General features: G+C 47.4%; 1 protein-coding gene across 1 annotated transcript in view; it reads left to right on the top strand.

The window, feature by feature from the left end:
• Muc13 (mucin 13, cell surface associated) overlaps positions 1 to 17,316 on the top strand; it is a 39,540-nt gene that overhangs the window by 7,071 nt on the left and 15,153 nt on the right. Inside the window, exons 2-9 of the mRNA XM_041673343.1 lie at positions 322 to 2,499; positions 6,930 to 7,058; positions 7,706 to 7,812; positions 10,137 to 10,198; positions 12,641 to 12,810; positions 15,646 to 15,765; positions 16,483 to 16,606; positions 17,199 to 17,236. Of these exons, the coding sequence (XP_041529277.1) occupies positions 322 to 2,499; positions 6,930 to 7,058; positions 7,706 to 7,812; positions 10,137 to 10,198; positions 12,641 to 12,810; positions 15,646 to 15,765; positions 16,483 to 16,606; positions 17,199 to 17,236 (2,928 nt within the window). The remainder of the gene's footprint in view (positions 1 to 321; positions 2,500 to 6,929; positions 7,059 to 7,705; positions 7,813 to 10,136; positions 10,199 to 12,640; positions 12,811 to 15,645; positions 15,766 to 16,482; positions 16,607 to 17,198; positions 17,237 to 17,316) is intronic.

Below are 17,316 nucleotides of genomic sequence, written 5' to 3' on the forward strand. Positions count from 1 at the left end.
TAAGAGTACATTGAGTGCTCTTCTAGAGGACCTGGGTTCAATTCCTGGCAACCACCTGGCAGCTAACAACTATCTGTAACTCCAAGATTTGACATCTTCACATAGACATACAAGCAGGCAAAACTCCAATGCAAATAAAGATAAATTATTTTTGGAAAAGAAGTAGTCCTATGTTTCCACTATTAACATAATCATATATGTTCATTTTTCCAGAAAATCCTAAGTTGAGTACTGATTAGAAATGACAGTATTGCCATTATTTACCCAAGCACTGTCTCCTGACACTTGTCTTCTTTGTTCTCTCAACCCAAATCACAACAGCCTCTCCTTCAACTACTGCCAGCGAGCCTGGGGTACCTGAGAATCTACTTGATGACAATGACAGCACAAATTTTATTCCAGTCAATTCTGGTGATAATACTTTAACTGATTCCTCTGGGACAACCGAGTCTGGCAGTACTCCGGATCCCCCTGAGGGGCCCGAGTCTGGCAGTACTCCCGATCCCCCTGAGGGGCCCGAGTCCGGCAGTACTCCCGATCCCCCTGAGGGGCCCGAGTCCGGCAGTACTCCCGATCCCCCTGAGGGGCCCGAGTCCGGCAGTACTCCGGATCCCCCTGAGGGGCCCGAGTCCGGCAGTACTCCCGATCCCCCTGAGGGGCCCGAGTCCGGCAGTACTCCGGATCCCCCTGAGGGGCCCGAGTCCGGCAGTACTCCGGATCCCCCTGAGGGGCCCGAGTCCGGCAGTACTCCCGATCCCCCTGAGGGGCCCGAGTCCGGCAGTACTCCGGATCCCCCTGAGGGGCCCGAGTCCGGCAGTACTCCGGATCCCCCTGAGGGGCCCGAGTCCGGCAGTACTCCCGATCCCCCTGAGGGGCCCGAGTCCGGCAGTACTCCGGATCCCCCTGAGGGGCCCGAGTCCGGCAGTACTCCGGATCCCCCTGAGGGGCCCGAGTCCGGCAGTACTCCCGATCCCCCTGAGGGGCCCGAGTCCGGCAGTACTCCCGATCCCCCTGAGGGGCCCGAGTCCGGCAGTACTCCCGATCCCCCTGAGGGGCCCGAGTCCGGCAGTACTCCCGATCCCCCTGAGGGGCCCGAGTCCGGCAGTACTCCCGATCCCCCTGAGGGGCCCGAGTCCGGCAGTACTCCCGATCCCCCTGAGGGGCCCGAGTCCGGCAGTACTCCGGATCCCCCTGAGGGGCCCGAGTCCGGCAGTACTCCCGATCCCCCTGAGGGGCCCGAGTCCGGCAGTACTCCCGATCCCCCTGAGGGGCCCGAGTCCGGCAGTACTCCCGATCCCCCTGAGGGGCCCGAGTCCGGCAGTACTCCCGATCCCCCTGAGGGGCCCGAGTCCGGCAGTACTCCCGATCCCCCTGAGGGGCCCGAGTCCGGCAGTACTCCCGATCCCCCTGAGGGGCCCGAGTCCGGCAGTACTCCCGATCCCCCTGAGGGGCCCGAGTCCGGCAGTACTCCCGATCCCCCTGAGGGGCCCGAGTCCGGCAGTACTCCGGATCCCCCTGAGGGGCCCGAGTCCGGCAGTACTCCGGATCCCCCTGAGGGGCCCGAGTCCGGCAGTACTCCCGATCCCCCTGAGGGGCCCGAGTCCGGCAGTACTCCGGATCCCCCTGAGGGGCCCGAGTCCGGCAGTACTCCGGATCCCCCTGAGGGGCCCGAGTCCGGCAGTACTCCCGATCCCCCTGAGGGGCCCGAGTCCGGCAGTACTCCCGATCCCCCTGAGGGGCCCGAGTCCGGCAGTACTCCCGATCCCCCTGAGGGGCCCGAGTCCGGCAGTACTCCCGATCCCCCTGAGGGGCCCGAGTCCGGCAGTACTCCCGATCCCCCTGAGGGGCCCGAGTCCGGCAGTACTCCCGATCCCCCTGAGGGGCCCGAGTCCGGCAGTACTCCCGATCCCCCTGAGGGGCCCGAGTCCGGCAGTACTCCCGATCCCCCTGAGGGGCCCGAGTCCGGCAGTACTCCCGATCCCCCTGAGGGGCCCGAGTCCGGCAGTACTCCCGATCCCCCTGAGGGGCCCGAGTCCGGCAGTACTCCCGATCCCCCTGAGGGGCCCGAGTCCGGCAGTACTCCCGATCCCCCTGAGGGGCCCGAGTCCGGCAGTACTCCCGATCCCCCTGAGGGGCCCGAGTCCGGCAGTACTCCCGATCCCCCTGAGGGGCCCGAGTCCGGCAGTACTCCCGATCCCCCTGAGGGGCCCGAGTCCGGCAGTACTCCCGATCCCCCTGAGGGGCCCGAATCCGGCAGTACTCCCGATCCCTCTGAGGGGCCCGGGTCCGGCAGTACTCCCGATCCCACTGAGGGGCCCGAGTCCGGCAGTACTCCCGATCCCACTGAGGCGCCCGAATCCGGCAGTACTCCCGATCCCTCTGAGGGGCCCGAGTCCGGCAGTACTCCCGATCCCACTGAGGGGCCCGAGTCTGGCAGTACTCCTGATCCCTCTGGGACAACCGAGTCTCCTGGTGTCTCCTCACAGACTACCTCTACAGGTAAGAGTGATCCCTAAAGTCTCCTCACTGGGGTGCACAGCACTGAGGGTGTGATGTGTTGTTGTGTTCTGGAGAGAAAGGAAGTGGTCAGGGTAAAACCTCAAAGTTCAGTCATGACAGATGAGCCCCTAAACGAGCAATCAGTTGCATTATTTACCTTCCTGCTGCTACCTGTCAGCTGTGGAGTGCGTGTTTTATGAGTTTGATCTTTGTGAAAGCTACCCATAGCAGAACTGGAAGCAGCTTCAGGTTCTCTCAAAAGACCAGGTTTGACTAAGCACTGGCTTGCCGGCCACCCTAGTCTTTAAGGAAAAAGTCAGCACTATCCTGGAATCAGTCAAGATGATGACTGATCACAATTTGAAAACTGAGTCAAGCCTTTGAATTTGAGCCCGAGGGTTAACAAGTCAAGTGATGGCTATCTTCAAACAGTTGCTGGCTGACCAAGGCCCAAGAATAGCCATTTGTGTGACACTAGTCAATGTTACTAAAACAGAAACCGCTTGGCTCATTTTGCCAAGCTTGTCCTAGAATAAGTGTCATCGAAGTTCATTGGTGACAGAAAAATGGTACATATTTTAGGCGTTGTGAGCAACACAGGGTCTCTGTTAAAGCTGTTAACTTCTGGCATTTTAACATAAAAGCAGCCATGCCAATGTAAAAATGAATCTGGCTATATCCTAATTAAACTTTATTTATAAAAATAAAGGGTTGGTTAGTTACAGCTTAGGAGCCTTAATTTACCAACCTGGTCCAGATAACTCCTGAAACTCAGAGTTTAAAGTTCAAATACACTGTGCTGATCTCAGAGAAGGAAGATAGGACCCAAAGAAAATAGTGACTTGCCCAAAGAGAGTAAGTTTGTATCTCCCAATACTTTTGATAGTTTTCCTTGCTAGATCTAAGAAATGAGTAGGTAAGTCAATAGAACTCAGCCTGTCTATGATGCTGCTTCCCCAGTCTTCTATGTATAGAAGGACAGAGGGATCACAGTCATGGGGACAGCTGTGATGGACTCAGGGATGGGAGCTTCTCCAGGCCACTCCACTTCCTCCTCAGCAGTCTCAAAAGAAAAACAAGTGTGTCTAGAGGGAGGGTGTGAAGAGGAGACATGAGTCACCAGGGGTTATGACTGAGTTCTGTGAATTTGTAATGCCTTTCTGTTGATGGAGCGGTGGCGGGCTGCATCCCGCCACCTGGCTAGCTTTACCCGAAATAATTACACAGACTGTATTCCTTTAAACACTGCCTGGCCCATTAGTTCCAGCCTCTTGTTGGCTAGCTCTTACATATTGATCTAACCCATTTCTAATAATCTGTGTAGCCCACGAGGTGGCTTACCAGGGACGATCTTAACCTGCAGCTGTGTCGGATGGGAGAATCATGGCAACTGCCTGACTCGGCTTCTTTCTCCCAGCATTCTGTTCTGTTTACTCCACCAACCTAATTTTCTGTCCTATCAGGGCCAAAGCAGTCTCTTTATTTAACCAATGAAATTAACACAAAACAGAAGACTCTCCCCCATCATTTCCCCTTTTTCTGTTTAAACAAAAAAGAAAGGCTTTAACTTTAACATAGTAAGATTACACATAACAAAACAGTTATCAAGCAAGAATTACAGTTACAATATTTATATCTATTTTATCTTTTATCAAAACTAAGGAAAACTATAATTATCTATCCATTCTTCAACTCCATCAAAGACTCCAGAAGGATATAATATTACCTAAGTAAACAAGAAATAAGAAACTTCAAACTCTAGAAATGACAGAGACATCTCGCTGTCTGGACAGTCACCCAAACCCAAAATTCCTCTGTACCGTTGGGGCATCCATCTTCAGCCTCCAGGCCCATAGTATCCAGCAGACATTTTCATCAAGCAGGAAATTCCAAAGACAGTTCAGTCACTTTCTGCTGTGTCCTGCAGAATGTCTCGCACACTCTTTCATGGGTCAGGAACCCCAAAAGACCATCTCACCTTTAGGCAAGTTCAGCAGTCCTTTCTCTGTGGGTTATGTCCAGTTCATGCATCAGTCTAGGGAAGAGCAGTTTCTTGCCGAAATGGCTAACCAACTCCATAAGGAGCCTCTTCGATGCCCATCTTCTTCTTGAAGTAGATTGGTGCTGTCAGGAGCAGATGTGTCTCATTGTCATGAAAAGCCCTAAGTTATTAAAACATTAAATGCCATATTCTGCAGTCTTTGAAAGATATGGAGAATGTCTATCTTACTAAAATATATCTCTATATATCTAGAAAATCTAACTAACATGACTACAAGCTTGATTATTATTGATGACTATCTACTAACAACCTATATTTCCTAATTATACATTACATTTTAAAAATGAACTACACAGTCACAATATCTTCAGAAATACATATACATATAACAAAATTGGGACCTTAAAATCCATACCAATGGAAATTATTCATATCTATATCATATCCCCCTTTAAATGTAAAAGAACATTTATAAATAATATTTGGGAATATGGACGTAGTTATCTTTCTCCAAACTGCTTCCTGCTGAATGGGGGCGTTGTAATTTAGGTCTTTTATAGTGTAACCTGTGTGCCAGATTCATCTCAGTCGGTAGTTGAGTGAAGTAATTTTTTGAAGGTTTTCACAGCAACCTTTCTGGAGGGCGTGGTCTATCATACCATATTAGGATAGAAGCAATCCACAGGGTCTCATTCTCTGTGAAAACAAAAAAAGACCTTTTCCAAAGCATCATATCCTTAGACCCAAATTCTGTAGTCATACCCTCATGATATCCATTCTGGTTCCACTTGGCAGCCCATGTAATGAAATGTTTCTCTGTACTTAGCTCCTTCACAGTCAAAAATTTTAAAGAAAACACAATGTACACAATACAGACTCTCTGTGAATTTTCCATTTTTATGTGGCTTATTTTTCTTTATTTCTTTTAATCTATATCTGTATTCTGTCTCTTTAAAGACTTTACCCTTTTTTTTAAACCATTAACTTTATTCTCTATATTCTTTTTCTTCTCTCTCTCAAGCCTACGTACATTCATCCAACACTGTGATCCATTTATAGGTCTTCTATGTCTGAAATCTGTTCTATTGTGAATCTGTAATTTTTTTTACTATCCAGGAGCGTTTCTTAAAATGTTAAGCACTTCGTAAAAACTTAAGTTGCACCATGTAGGGGTAATACGGTACTGCCTGTTTACTGCCAGTCTAAACCTTAACTGCGCTGTTGTTATGGTAATTACGATCTTTCCTGCCTGAGATCAGCACAGTTCAGCATGGAGCAGCCACTCCTGCCTCAGATCCATTTGGTGGCCCTGAGCTGCCACAGTTCCAGGCACACAGCAAGTCCACATTGGAGCCACAGTCAGCAGTTTAACTCTGAGACTGAGCGTGCAGCACAGAAACTCTTTTCATCCGAGTTACAGCCAAATATGACATGCAGAGTACTGCGCAGTCTGAAAACATGTCTCTGTATGGTGGCAGGAATCCGCCATGCTCTTCTGCCTGCCTAAGCCTGATTCTGCCATCTGCCCAGGTGCAGGCAGGGAGCGCTGAGCCATCACCCGGTCTCAGAGCACTCTCCTTCTGATCCCAAGTGGGAACACAAAGATCCAGTCCCATAAAAGCCATTGGAATGCTTTAAAGCCAGAGTTTGTACTGGCGGCACAGCCCCAGGAAGCCACGCTTTAAAATGACGCAGCTTTTTTTCTGCTGCTGTTGCTGAATCAGGAAATCTCTACAGCACACCACCAACAAACAGCAAAAATCTTTTGTCTGTTTAAAATTAAGCTCTCTCAGGTTTTTAAGTGGATTTAGTCCATCAGGTAGGTGGAGTAAACAGAACAGAATGCTGGGAGAAAGAAGCCGAGTCAGGCAGTCACCATGATTCTCCCACCCGACACAGCCATGGGTTAAGATCTTCCCTGGTAAGCCACCTCGTGGGCTACACAGATTATTAGAAATGGGTTAGATCAATATGTAAGAGCTAGCCAATAAGAGGCTGGAAATAATGGGCCAGGCAGTGTTTAAAAGAATACAGTTTCCGTGTAATTATTTCAGGTAAAGCTAGCCAGGTGGTGGGATGCAGCTGGCCACAGCTCCATCAACAGAGTGGCGCCCCACTTTGGGCACCAGATGAAGGTGAATGCGTAATTCACAAACAATCCCACACCAGTTTGGAATTATGATTTATAGAACGGTTATTTATTTAAAGGGGAAAAAACTTACAGATCACTGTCCCAGACAACAGCCCTCTGCGCAATCAGGAAGGGAGTCTAGTCACTGGAAGTAGAGCAGGAAGTAAGAGAAAGAGGAGAGGGAAGTGGCCACTTTTTTAAAGGGAGAGAGACCACACCCCAATGGGCTGGTATCTCAGCGGCTATTGGCTGAAGGAGTGGGAGGAGCTCCCGCAACACTTTTCTCCTCCATCTAAGGTCCCCAAGATCCATGTAAACCTAACCCCTGTGGAGCATCTGCTTCTTGTGTTAACCTGAATACCGAATGGTTCTGCGTGTGTCCAGAAGGCTACTACTATCAAAATGAATCAGCATCATGTGTGAAAGGTAAGTTCAAGGGATAACCATGCAGAGCCCTCCATCCATACCTAAAGTGGGCTTTAGCGGATCTCAAATGAAAGTGAAAGGGGCAGAAGACAAACCGAAGGCAAGGAAGGGCTGGGAAGAGTTTCTTGCTTTTGTCCCAGCCAACCCTGGGGAGGAGAGATGGAGCAAGGCAGATTGCCAGCAAGCTGGACTGAAAGTCTGCTGTGGACTGTACTAGATAGAAACCTTCCCTCTGCTGCTCTGGGGTGTACTAATACAACATGAGAGCAAGCATTGCCAGAGCCCTGAAAATCTAATTTCTGGGGATCTATTCTATGTAAATAATCCCCCCAAAGCCCTTCTATTTTAAATAGTGAGCATTAAAGCTCAAGAATGAAAAAATAAGCCAGATGTGGTGACACGTGTCTTCAATTCCAGCACTTGGGAGGCAGAGCAGGCAGTTCTCTGTGAGTCTGAGGCCAGCCTGGTCTACAAATGGAATTCCAGACCAGCCAGTAGCCAGGACTACACAGTGAGACCATGTCTAATGGGAGAAATGAAAAGGAAAGAGAAAAAAAGAAGAAGAAAAGTATCTTATGTTTTAAACACAAAATTGAAGCAGCCCAATTAACATTAAATAGCTCAGAAAGGGTTTCCCTGGTTTTCAGGAAAGACATTCCCTGGAGAGATTGGCGTGAAAGTGATGGAAACAATTGGCTTGGATAATAAAACCTCTCCAGCCTATCAAGCCTTGTACAGAAAGGTTGTCAAATTTGTAAGTATTTTCCCACTTTCCCTTCTCACCTGGCCCTTCAGGGGGTGGAGCCTGTCTTCATGTGGTCACATGGCACAGTTGTGTCTGTTGTTGACAAAGTAAACTGTACCCCACCGGTGGGCAGGACGATCCTTCCAGATTCTTGGGCCTCCCAATGGTTGAATGGCTGTGCACAGCAGACAGAGCACCCGGCATAGCCCGGCCATGCCTCCGGAAAGCAGCCTCCGGACGCTGCTCCAGACCTGCCAGTTACAGAAGTTATGGGTTGGTTTTGAATAGACAAGAGCTCTAATGGTGTCTTAGATTATTTCAGAGCAGGCTGGGGCTGTGACTTAGTGGTAGAGTATATTTCTAGCCTGAGAAAAGTCTAGGGTTTTATCCCATAGCATAACAACTTATTAATAATTCATTATTTTGTACTGGGGAATGTAACTCAGTGGTAAAGACATTTTTCTTTTTTTTCTATGTTCAGATTTGCATAAATTTCTATACCAATATGGCTTATTTTTACCTGTAATAGAGGAACTATATCTGACACTTTCTCCCTCCATTTTCAAAATAAATGACAAAAACATTTCTATTCTTGAGAGTGGTGTTGGCAGGGAAGGAGTGGAGTGTGGAAAGCCATTCTGGAGCCACAGTTGTTGGGCCTGGGAAACTCTCCACAGCATCCAGCCTGTCAGTGTTTAGACACCTGAGCTCAGCCAGGGCTGGGTGTTCCTGGGGGAGCCAGGGAGGTAGCAATGCATTCTTATTCTAAAGACAAGCCTCTCCCCCCCACCGAGGCAGTAATCCAAATCAGACCAAATCAAACCAAATTAGAAAAAGCCCAGGTTTAATGGATATGGGGGGTGGGGAGAAACAGAAAGACCATGTGTTTGTTCTCTGAGGGGCAGTTTAAATAGTTTGTGGATGTGGTCTTGACCCTCTCTGGAGAGGGGACACTGTTTGGCAGGCTTTTTCGGAGGTGGAGTCTGGACTGTGGCAACTCCCAGGGGAGGGGGCTTGAAATGGAACTTTCCACCCAACATTCCAAAATGGATGCCAGGAGCTGGGGTGAAGCCCCACCCAAACATCCCAGACTCTTTGGGTATAGGGGTGTCAGTGGCTGGGGTGAAGCTTCCAACCAAACACTTATGGTTTTAAAGAGTGTTTTTGTTTACCTGGTTTTAGAGAGTTTTTTTTATGCTCTTGCTCTTTTTAAAATATTTTGTTTTTTGTATGCGTGCATGCACAGTTGTAAGTACTGTCACAGTGTCTGTATCAGAGGACAATCTTCAGGAGCTGGCTCTCCTTCCACCTTGCTGAGGCATGGCCTCTTGTTTCAGGCACACTGGTAATACAGCTCATGCTCTTAGGGCCAGCACTAGAGAGGGGGAAGCTGGCCCATCTCTGTGAGTTCAAGGCCAGCCTGGTCTACAGAGCGAGTTCCAGGACAGGACAGCCAGGGTTATTCAACACAAAGAAACCCTGTCTAAAAAAACAGGGAAAGAAAGAACAAAAGAAAGAAAGAGAGAGAGAGAGAGAGAGAGAGAGAGAAAGAAAGAATGAATGAATGAATTCTGGGATTACAGATGTGTGCCACTGCACTTATCTTTTATTTCTTAAGATTAATTTATTCATGTATTTGTGTATATGAGTGTTCTGTCTTCATTCACACCAGAAGAGGGCACCAAATCTCATTATAACGGTATAACCATGTAATTGCTGGGAATTGAACTCAGGACCTCTGGAAGAATGTTCAAGTACTCTTAACCATTGAGCCATCTCTCCAGCTCCTGCATCCATCTTTAATGTGGGTCCTATGGCAGATGGCTTAGTGGTATAACACTTGCCTAGCATGTACAGGGCCCTGGGTTCAATTCCTAGAACCATGAAATAAACAGATACCTAAATATACAAATGTAAAGTGAAAAGGGCTGGAGTAGAGCAGTTGCTTAATATGTGTGTAGCTTAGTCAGTAGAGTGCTTGCTCCTAGGTTAGATCTCCAGCAGTTTATCATCTAGGTGTGGTGGTACAAGCCTGTAATCCCAGCATTTCAGAGGTGGAGGCAGGAGGAGAATCAGAGGTTTAAGGTCATCCTTGGCTACATAGTAAGTTTGAGGCCAACTTGGACTACATGAAACCCTGTCTCAGGAAGGAAGGGAGGGAGGGAGGGAGGGAAGGAGGGAAGGCAATAGGAAGGGATAAAAGAGGGAGGGGGAGGGAAGGAAAAAAGAGAGAAGGGAGGAAGGGAAAAAGAAAAGAAGGAAAGCAACATTTAAGCCTAGAATATAATTTTAAAAATATTTCACCTTGTTTTTATATCTATTCTCCTCCACAGTTTGAAAATGCACTTAATAAGACTGATTATGGTTTTGGACAGACTATAATTATTAAAGTGCGGTAAGTTTGCTCTGGCCCAGTGAGCTGCTTTGGAGGCAGCCTGTCTTCACTTCTGCTCTTCTCTCGAGCTCCCAGGCCATGAGCCATCTTGTGTTAAGAAGAGTTAGAGACAGCCATGGGGGTGGGGAGATGGCTCAGTTGGAAAAGAGTTTGCCCACAGCACAGGGAGCTAAATTTGGATCCCCAGTACCCATGTAAAAGCCTCACTCCCAGTGCTCGGGGAGTGGAAACAGTGGATCCCTGGAGCTTGTTGGCCATCCAGCCTAGCCAAGTTGGTGAGCTCCAAGTTCAGTGAGGCTGTCTCCTACCCCCTTCACTAAAGGGCCTGCAGGTCTATATAGAGCCATGGCGTTACAGAATGTGTTTGCTAAAGTCCCCAAGGATAAGGGTACTTTAGGAGATAACAAGAGAATTTAGGAGACAATGAGAAGGTAAAACTGGCTACTATGCTCAGAAATGTTTGGTGGTCTAGGACAAAAACAAATAGAACACACCCACATACAGGAGAAAGCTCATGTAGCTGACAGGGACATCGTCTTTCAGATTGCTTATGATGGATGGAAGGGGTATGAGCCTGTGCTCATGATCCACCAGGATACTATGTAAGAGCTATAGGCTCAGCTCTTGTCTGCTGCTGGCCCACAGGCTTCTCTGCAGGTTTGGCATGGCCAAGGTCTACAAAGGCAGGTGGAGGTAGTTAGAGAGGAACACTCTGTGGTAAGCTCTGGTGGTCAGCCAAGGCCTTCACTGGTGGTTGGATGCTTCTTGCCAGAATGGCAACTGTAATAAAGTTTGGGGCCCAGAAAGGAGCTGTGGGTAGAGACTTATCCATCCTAGTAGCTCCAGGTGACTTCCTGGTCACGGTCCAGTGAAGCACATCACGGGACAGGATGTAGCAGGTTATATGAGGGAAGAAGATGAAGATGTAAGAAACAGTTCTTGGGCAAACAAGATGGCTCAGTGAATGGAGACACTTGCTGCCAACCTTGATGACCTGTGTTGGATCCCCAGAATTATAGAAAGTTGTCCTCTGACCTCCACATGTGTGCTGTAGCACTCATGGAGACATACACATGGATACATACACGTGTACACACACACATACACACACACAAATAAATGTAATTTAAAAAAAATTTAAGTTCTTTCAGTATGTCAAGAACAATGTAACTCCAGACATGAAGGAGGCTATGAATAAGAAAACTTATGGCACACACCTTTAATCCCAGCATTCGGGAAGCAGAGTCAGGCAGATCTCTGTGAGTTCGGGGCCAACCTGGTCTATAAGAACTAGTTCCAGGACAGGCACCAAAATTACAGAGAAACCCTGTCTTGAAAAACAAAAAAACAAAAACAATAAAAAAGAAAAAGAAAGAAAGAAAACTCGTGCTACTATGTGAATCTAGTAATGAGAAAGAGCCCAAGAAAGAAATTAAAAAGAAGTAAGGGCTAGAGAGATGGGGTCAGTGGTTAAAAGCACTGGCTGCTCCTCCAAAAGACCTAGGTTTGATTCCCAACACGCATGTGGTGGCTCACTCTAGTTCCAGGGCATCTAGCACCCTCTTCTAGCCTCTGTGGGCACCAGTCATACATACAGTGCAGAGACATACATGCAAGCAAAACATACACACAAAATATAAAATAAAACTTATTGTAATATATTGAAATGTAGTAACCCCTCCCCCACAAAAAGAACTACAATGACCCCAAATATCCCTTGCCCAGAAAAAGATTGAATAGCTCAAAACAAGGTAAACGTCCTCAGAGCTTAGGAACAATCTAGGAGCTAAAGTAGTTTTCTGTTATGTTTTTTTTTCTCATAAACACTATTGACCAAGCAACTAAAAAGAATGATATTAAGGTGGAGTGATGTCAGTCAGCTTCCATATGCAAGCACACACACACACACACACACATACACACACACACATACACACACACACACACACACACACACACACACACACACACACACAGAAGAGGTGCCTAGCCAGAGCTCTCTACACAAGGAACTGCGTGCCTCAGTGATGCCTCTAATACCATATGGACTCAGGCCAGGGTAAGCAGGGTGTGGCCCAGAGAAGGAAGGCTGTTGGTGGTTGCTGGGCATCTTGTTCACATGGACCAGGCATCATATGAACTAGTTTAGTTGGATCCTTTGGTTACAAATCATACCTCATCTATCCCTGGCTTGAGAACCCCAAGTGTCTTCCAATAGATTGTCGTTTACATTGTAGCTTCTCTGAGTACTTGTTAACTAGAAGCCACCAGGCTGAAAATTTGACACTGTACCACCCAGGCCTCTATCTGTGGTCTACAGTTGTGGAGCTAGGACAGTGGGTCAGCACAAGAGCTCAAGAGAGTTGGACATCAGGGAGGGCCACATACTATGTGTTGATTCCTCGGTTTGATCCATCATGGACATCTTTATTTCATTTTTAGTGTCTCCTCTTCTCAGTCAACAAGATCTGCAATGCGTGCTGCTGATGAGACGATTGTCAATGTATCAGTAGTAAATATGTTTAGTGAAAATACAAAGCAAAATGAAAGTACTATATCTGCTATAATTAAAGAGGCAGTTATAAATGACACCGACATGGAGAACTATACTGGTAAGTACTAAATAACTTTACTTAAGGTTCGCCTAAAGATCTAACTTTCTGTTACTTTTTCCATTATATGTGAGGAGGGTCAAGTCAAGAGAGAGACTGTTGTCTCCAAATTTCCTTTCTTGAAGGGTGGGGGTTGGGACAGGGTTTCTCTGTGTAATCATGGCTGTCCTCGAACTCACTCTGTAGACCAGCCAAGCCTTGAACTCAGAGATCCTTCTATCTCTAGTACTGTACTACCACCAACCAGCTCCAAAAAATATTTTATTTGGTTATTTTTAATTATATGTGTATGTCTGTGTGTAGGTATGTGCACATGAGTCGAGGTACCCAAAGAGGCCAGATGTCTGGTCCCTTGGAGCTGGAGTAACAGCTGCCTGATAAGGGTGCTGAGAACTAAACCCAAGTCCTTTGGAAGAGCATCAAGTGCCCTTCACTTCTGAACCATCCTTCCAGCATCACATTTTTTGCTTTTTTAGTGACTAGCACCTCTCTGACCTAGTTTGTAAAGCCAATTTCTCCGTGTGAGTGTGTGTGTGTGTGTGTGTGTGTGTATGAGGGATGGTGTCTGTAAGTCAGCCCCAGGTATTGTCCCTCAGGAGCCATCCACCGGGAGAGTTCTGAGCATCCCCCTAGTGCTGGGATTAAACCTAGGACCTCATGGATGCTAGTCAGGTGTTCCAGCACGGAGCTACTCCCAGAAGTCTACCTTTTTAAAGTCAAGGTCTCGCTTATCTTTGAACTCCCTGATTAGGTTAGGCTGGCTTACCAGTGTGCCACAAAAGACTCCATATCCCCACTTCTCCAGAGCTAGAATTACCAGTGGGCACCGCCATGCCTGGCTTTTTTCTGTGGGTGCTCAGGATTGAGTTCAGGTCCTCAGGCCTGCACAGCAAACTTTACTGACAGAGCTGTCTCCCCAACCCCTAATTTCTGTTCTTTACAACATAAATAAGCATGTTTGCTTAGTTTCCCAGTACCCTTTCTCTTTTGTTGGGATGTTGTTTTGTTTTGTTTTTCGAGACAGGGTTTCTCTGTTGCTTTGGAGCCTGTCCTGGAACTAGCTCTTGTAGACCAGGCTGGTCTCGAACTCACAGAGATCTGCCTGCCTCTGCGTGTGCCACCACCGCCCTGCTCTGGCCAAAGACTCTTATCAACATGTTAGGACCTGGAGCATAAGTGCTTTGTGACAAAGCTCTCCTAAAGGGCCTCCCTCATCTATCCACCGATATGTTTCTTCTTGGGCTCAGAAGTTTGTCTAACATCACCATAACCTCTGGGCCCTGGGCCTTGTTTGGTGCTAGATAGGACTTAGCACACACATGAAGAGTCTGAGAGTCCCATCAACATGGACACTGAGCACAGGTGATCTTCAGCTAAGAACAACTAAGGCATTTCTCGGGATAATCTTTGGGATCCCCCCAACTGTAGTTTTCTTATTTTTACACTCTCAAGTCATTGCTATGTCTATAAACCCTGGTACAACTGAAACTAGTCGGTGAGTTCTGAAAAGTGCTTTTTGGACCACCTCTCTGCACATCTCCCTCCCCCTGAAACCAGTCATGCATACTTAAACAAATGAACTGAGAACCACAAGCTGACGTCTAGAGATAGCCTCTGAGCAGACTGCCCCAGATGAAAACCAGTGCCTCAGTTTTCCTGCTCTTCAGGTCTAGTCACAAAAATATATTCTCTTCTGGGCCTTCTTTTTCTCTAGGCTTTCTATTGGAGGTTCTATTGGCTAATTTTATGTCAACTTGACACAAGCTAGAATCATCAGAGAGGAAGGTGCCTTAGTTAAGAAAACGCCCCCATTAGATTGGGCTGTAAGCAAGTCTGTAGGGCATTTTCTTAATCAGTGATTGATAGAGGAGGACCTAGCCTATTATGGATGGTGCCACCCCTGGGCTAGTGGTCCTGGATTCTATAAGAAAGAAGGGTGAGCAAGCCATGAGGAGCAAGCTAGAAAGCAGCACTCCTCCATGGTCTCTGCATCAGCTCCTGTCTCCAGGTTCGTCCCCTGTTAGAGTTCCTGTCCTGACTTCCTTTGATGATGAGCTGTGATGTGGAAGCCAAATAAACCCTTCCCTGTCATCCTGCTCTGTGGTCATGGTGTTTCATCACAGTTATAGTGACCGAACTAGGGCAGAACTATTCTCAAGCTGCGGGGTTTGCTGCAGCTCAGGCTCTTTATTAGAGAGGAGCAACACCAACCACCCTTTCACCCTGTACCCCCTCCACTCTCACCTCTCACCCCAGCGCTTGCAATCCACAGTTAGACTAGCATTCTCGGAAGGCTGTTTTCTCAAGACATGCTCCTGCTCAGAGTCTTCCAGAGGATTGTCTGGCTAAGGGGATAATAGTCAGGGCCTGCAGAGATGGTCAGTGGTTAGTAAAGCTTGCTGTTTAATCGTGAAGACTGAACTGGAGCTTGTATTGCAGCAACCTTGTCAGGGGCCTAACAACCTTTAACTCCAGCTCCAGAGAATCTGATACCCTCTTTTGGTCTTGGTGGGAACCAACATACATGGCATAACTCACACACACTGAAATTAAAAAAAAAAAATTAAACAGTGTCAAAAACTGGGCATATGCCTTTAATCCCAGCACTTGGGAGGCAGAAGCAGGTAGATCTCTGTGAGTCTGAGGCTGGCCTGGTCTACAAAGTGAGTTCTAGGACAGGCTCTAAAGCTACAGAGAAACCCTGTCTTGAAAAAAATTTAAAAAAAGGAAAAATTAAATGATATTGAATAGAGACTGAGCATGAGGCAGCGAAGAGCTTTCATGGATTATATGGGTATGCTCAATGTGTTTTTGAACTATTTATGCCTCTCACAGAAGAAGATCGGTGTGACTATTATGGCTGTGAAAAGAATGATGAAGACTGCCAGAATCCTTTACAATGCGCATGCAAACCTGGGTTTACAAGGTCGACCCCACAGAATCCTTTTTGTCTTCGTAAGTGTCCCTGCTCCCAAACAGTCTTCACAATTCTCACTTTCTCTTCTCTTGTGTTTCCTTTCTTTTTCTTTTTCTTTGAGGGGGGCAGGCAGGGGTTGTTTCAAAACAAGATTTCTCTGTGTAACCGTCCTAGCTATCCTAGAACTCTTTCTGTAGACCAGGCTGGCCTTAAACTCACAGAGATCCGCCTGCCTCTGCTCCCTGCCCCCCCCCCCCCCCCGCCCAGGGCTGGAATTAAAAGTGTGTACATGTGTGACAGCACCACCTGGCTTCTTGTATTTTCAAAAGACAAACTTGACTGCTTGAGTTCCCATGGCCTAGGAGCTGCCGAGGTGGCCCATGGTCATCTTCACAGAAGACACATTCTTATTTTACTTAGAAAAGCCAGTGTACAAAATTGTATGCTATCACATGCTATATTGGGGTTGAAGAGACTGTCTCTGTGCTGGTGGGGTGACTCAACCAGCAAAGGCACTTTCTGAGCAAGCCTGAGTTTATTCCCCAAACCCAGATAAAGATGGGAGGAGAGAACCGACTCTACCCATTAACTTGTCCTGTGACTTCACACATGTGCTGTGGAATATGTCTGCCACCACACACACACACACACACACACACACACGTGCACACATGTACGCACACACACTTTTTAAATTTTCTTTTAAAAAAATATATTGTTTCTGATAATGACGTTGAAATCACTTTGTTTTAAAGCTCTCGAGTGTTCTAGATCCTGCAGAGCAGAGGAGAAGAAGCAATGCTTAAAGAATGGTGACGGACCACTGAAGTGTGCGTGCATGCCGGGCTACCAGAGGTCCACCAATGACAAGTGTGAAGCGTAAGAAACCACTCCATCTTTGTCTCGTCACAGCATAGCGAGGCTAGAACTTGCAGCACATATGAAGGTTTAGCATCAGGAGCTGGCAAGCTGGCATGGGTTGGCAGGTTTAGCGTATCACTGTGCCATCATCATCCAAGAGTTTTGGAGCAGGCTGCATCTCCAGGAACCACCGTAGGTAGGACCTACCATACAGTTGTGAAAGACATGTTAGGTGCCCGCTGTGGGATGAGGAAACCAAGATGAACATGAGTGACAGGCTCTTGCTCACCAGTTGCCCCTTGAGAGAGGCCGTGCTACTCCATGCCTCTTGGGTTCAGTTTCACCTGAATTGCCAAGCCTTCCTGGAGTTCAGAGGAGCCTATGTTCAGTCTGTGGCAAATGAAACCATATTGGATTGAGCACACCTCACCATACTAGAACCACGTGGAATATTCTCTTGGAAAAGTGGTAGCATGAAGAAGATAACAGAAAGAGCAAGGAGAACAGAATGAAAGGCAGACAGGGAGGGAGAAATAGAAATTGGGGTGGGAACTCCAGCATACTCTCCACAAGGGTTTTAATGTGGCTTCCTATTGTGACTGTGTTCCAGGTGTCCCTTTGGCTATAGAGGCCAGGACTGCAAAGACCGTAAGTATAGACACCCTAAGTTACTAAACACCCAAGAAACACATGTGGACTACATCCAGAGTCCTCCCCACTCCGCCAGT

This window comes from Microtus oregoni, unplaced genomic scaffold (genome assembly GCF_018167655.1).
Source record: "Microtus oregoni isolate MIOR12 unplaced genomic scaffold, Mior012 000023F_ref0000262, whole genome shotgun sequence".
Taxonomy (NCBI): domain Eukaryota; kingdom Metazoa; phylum Chordata; class Mammalia; order Rodentia; family Cricetidae; genus Microtus; species Microtus oregoni.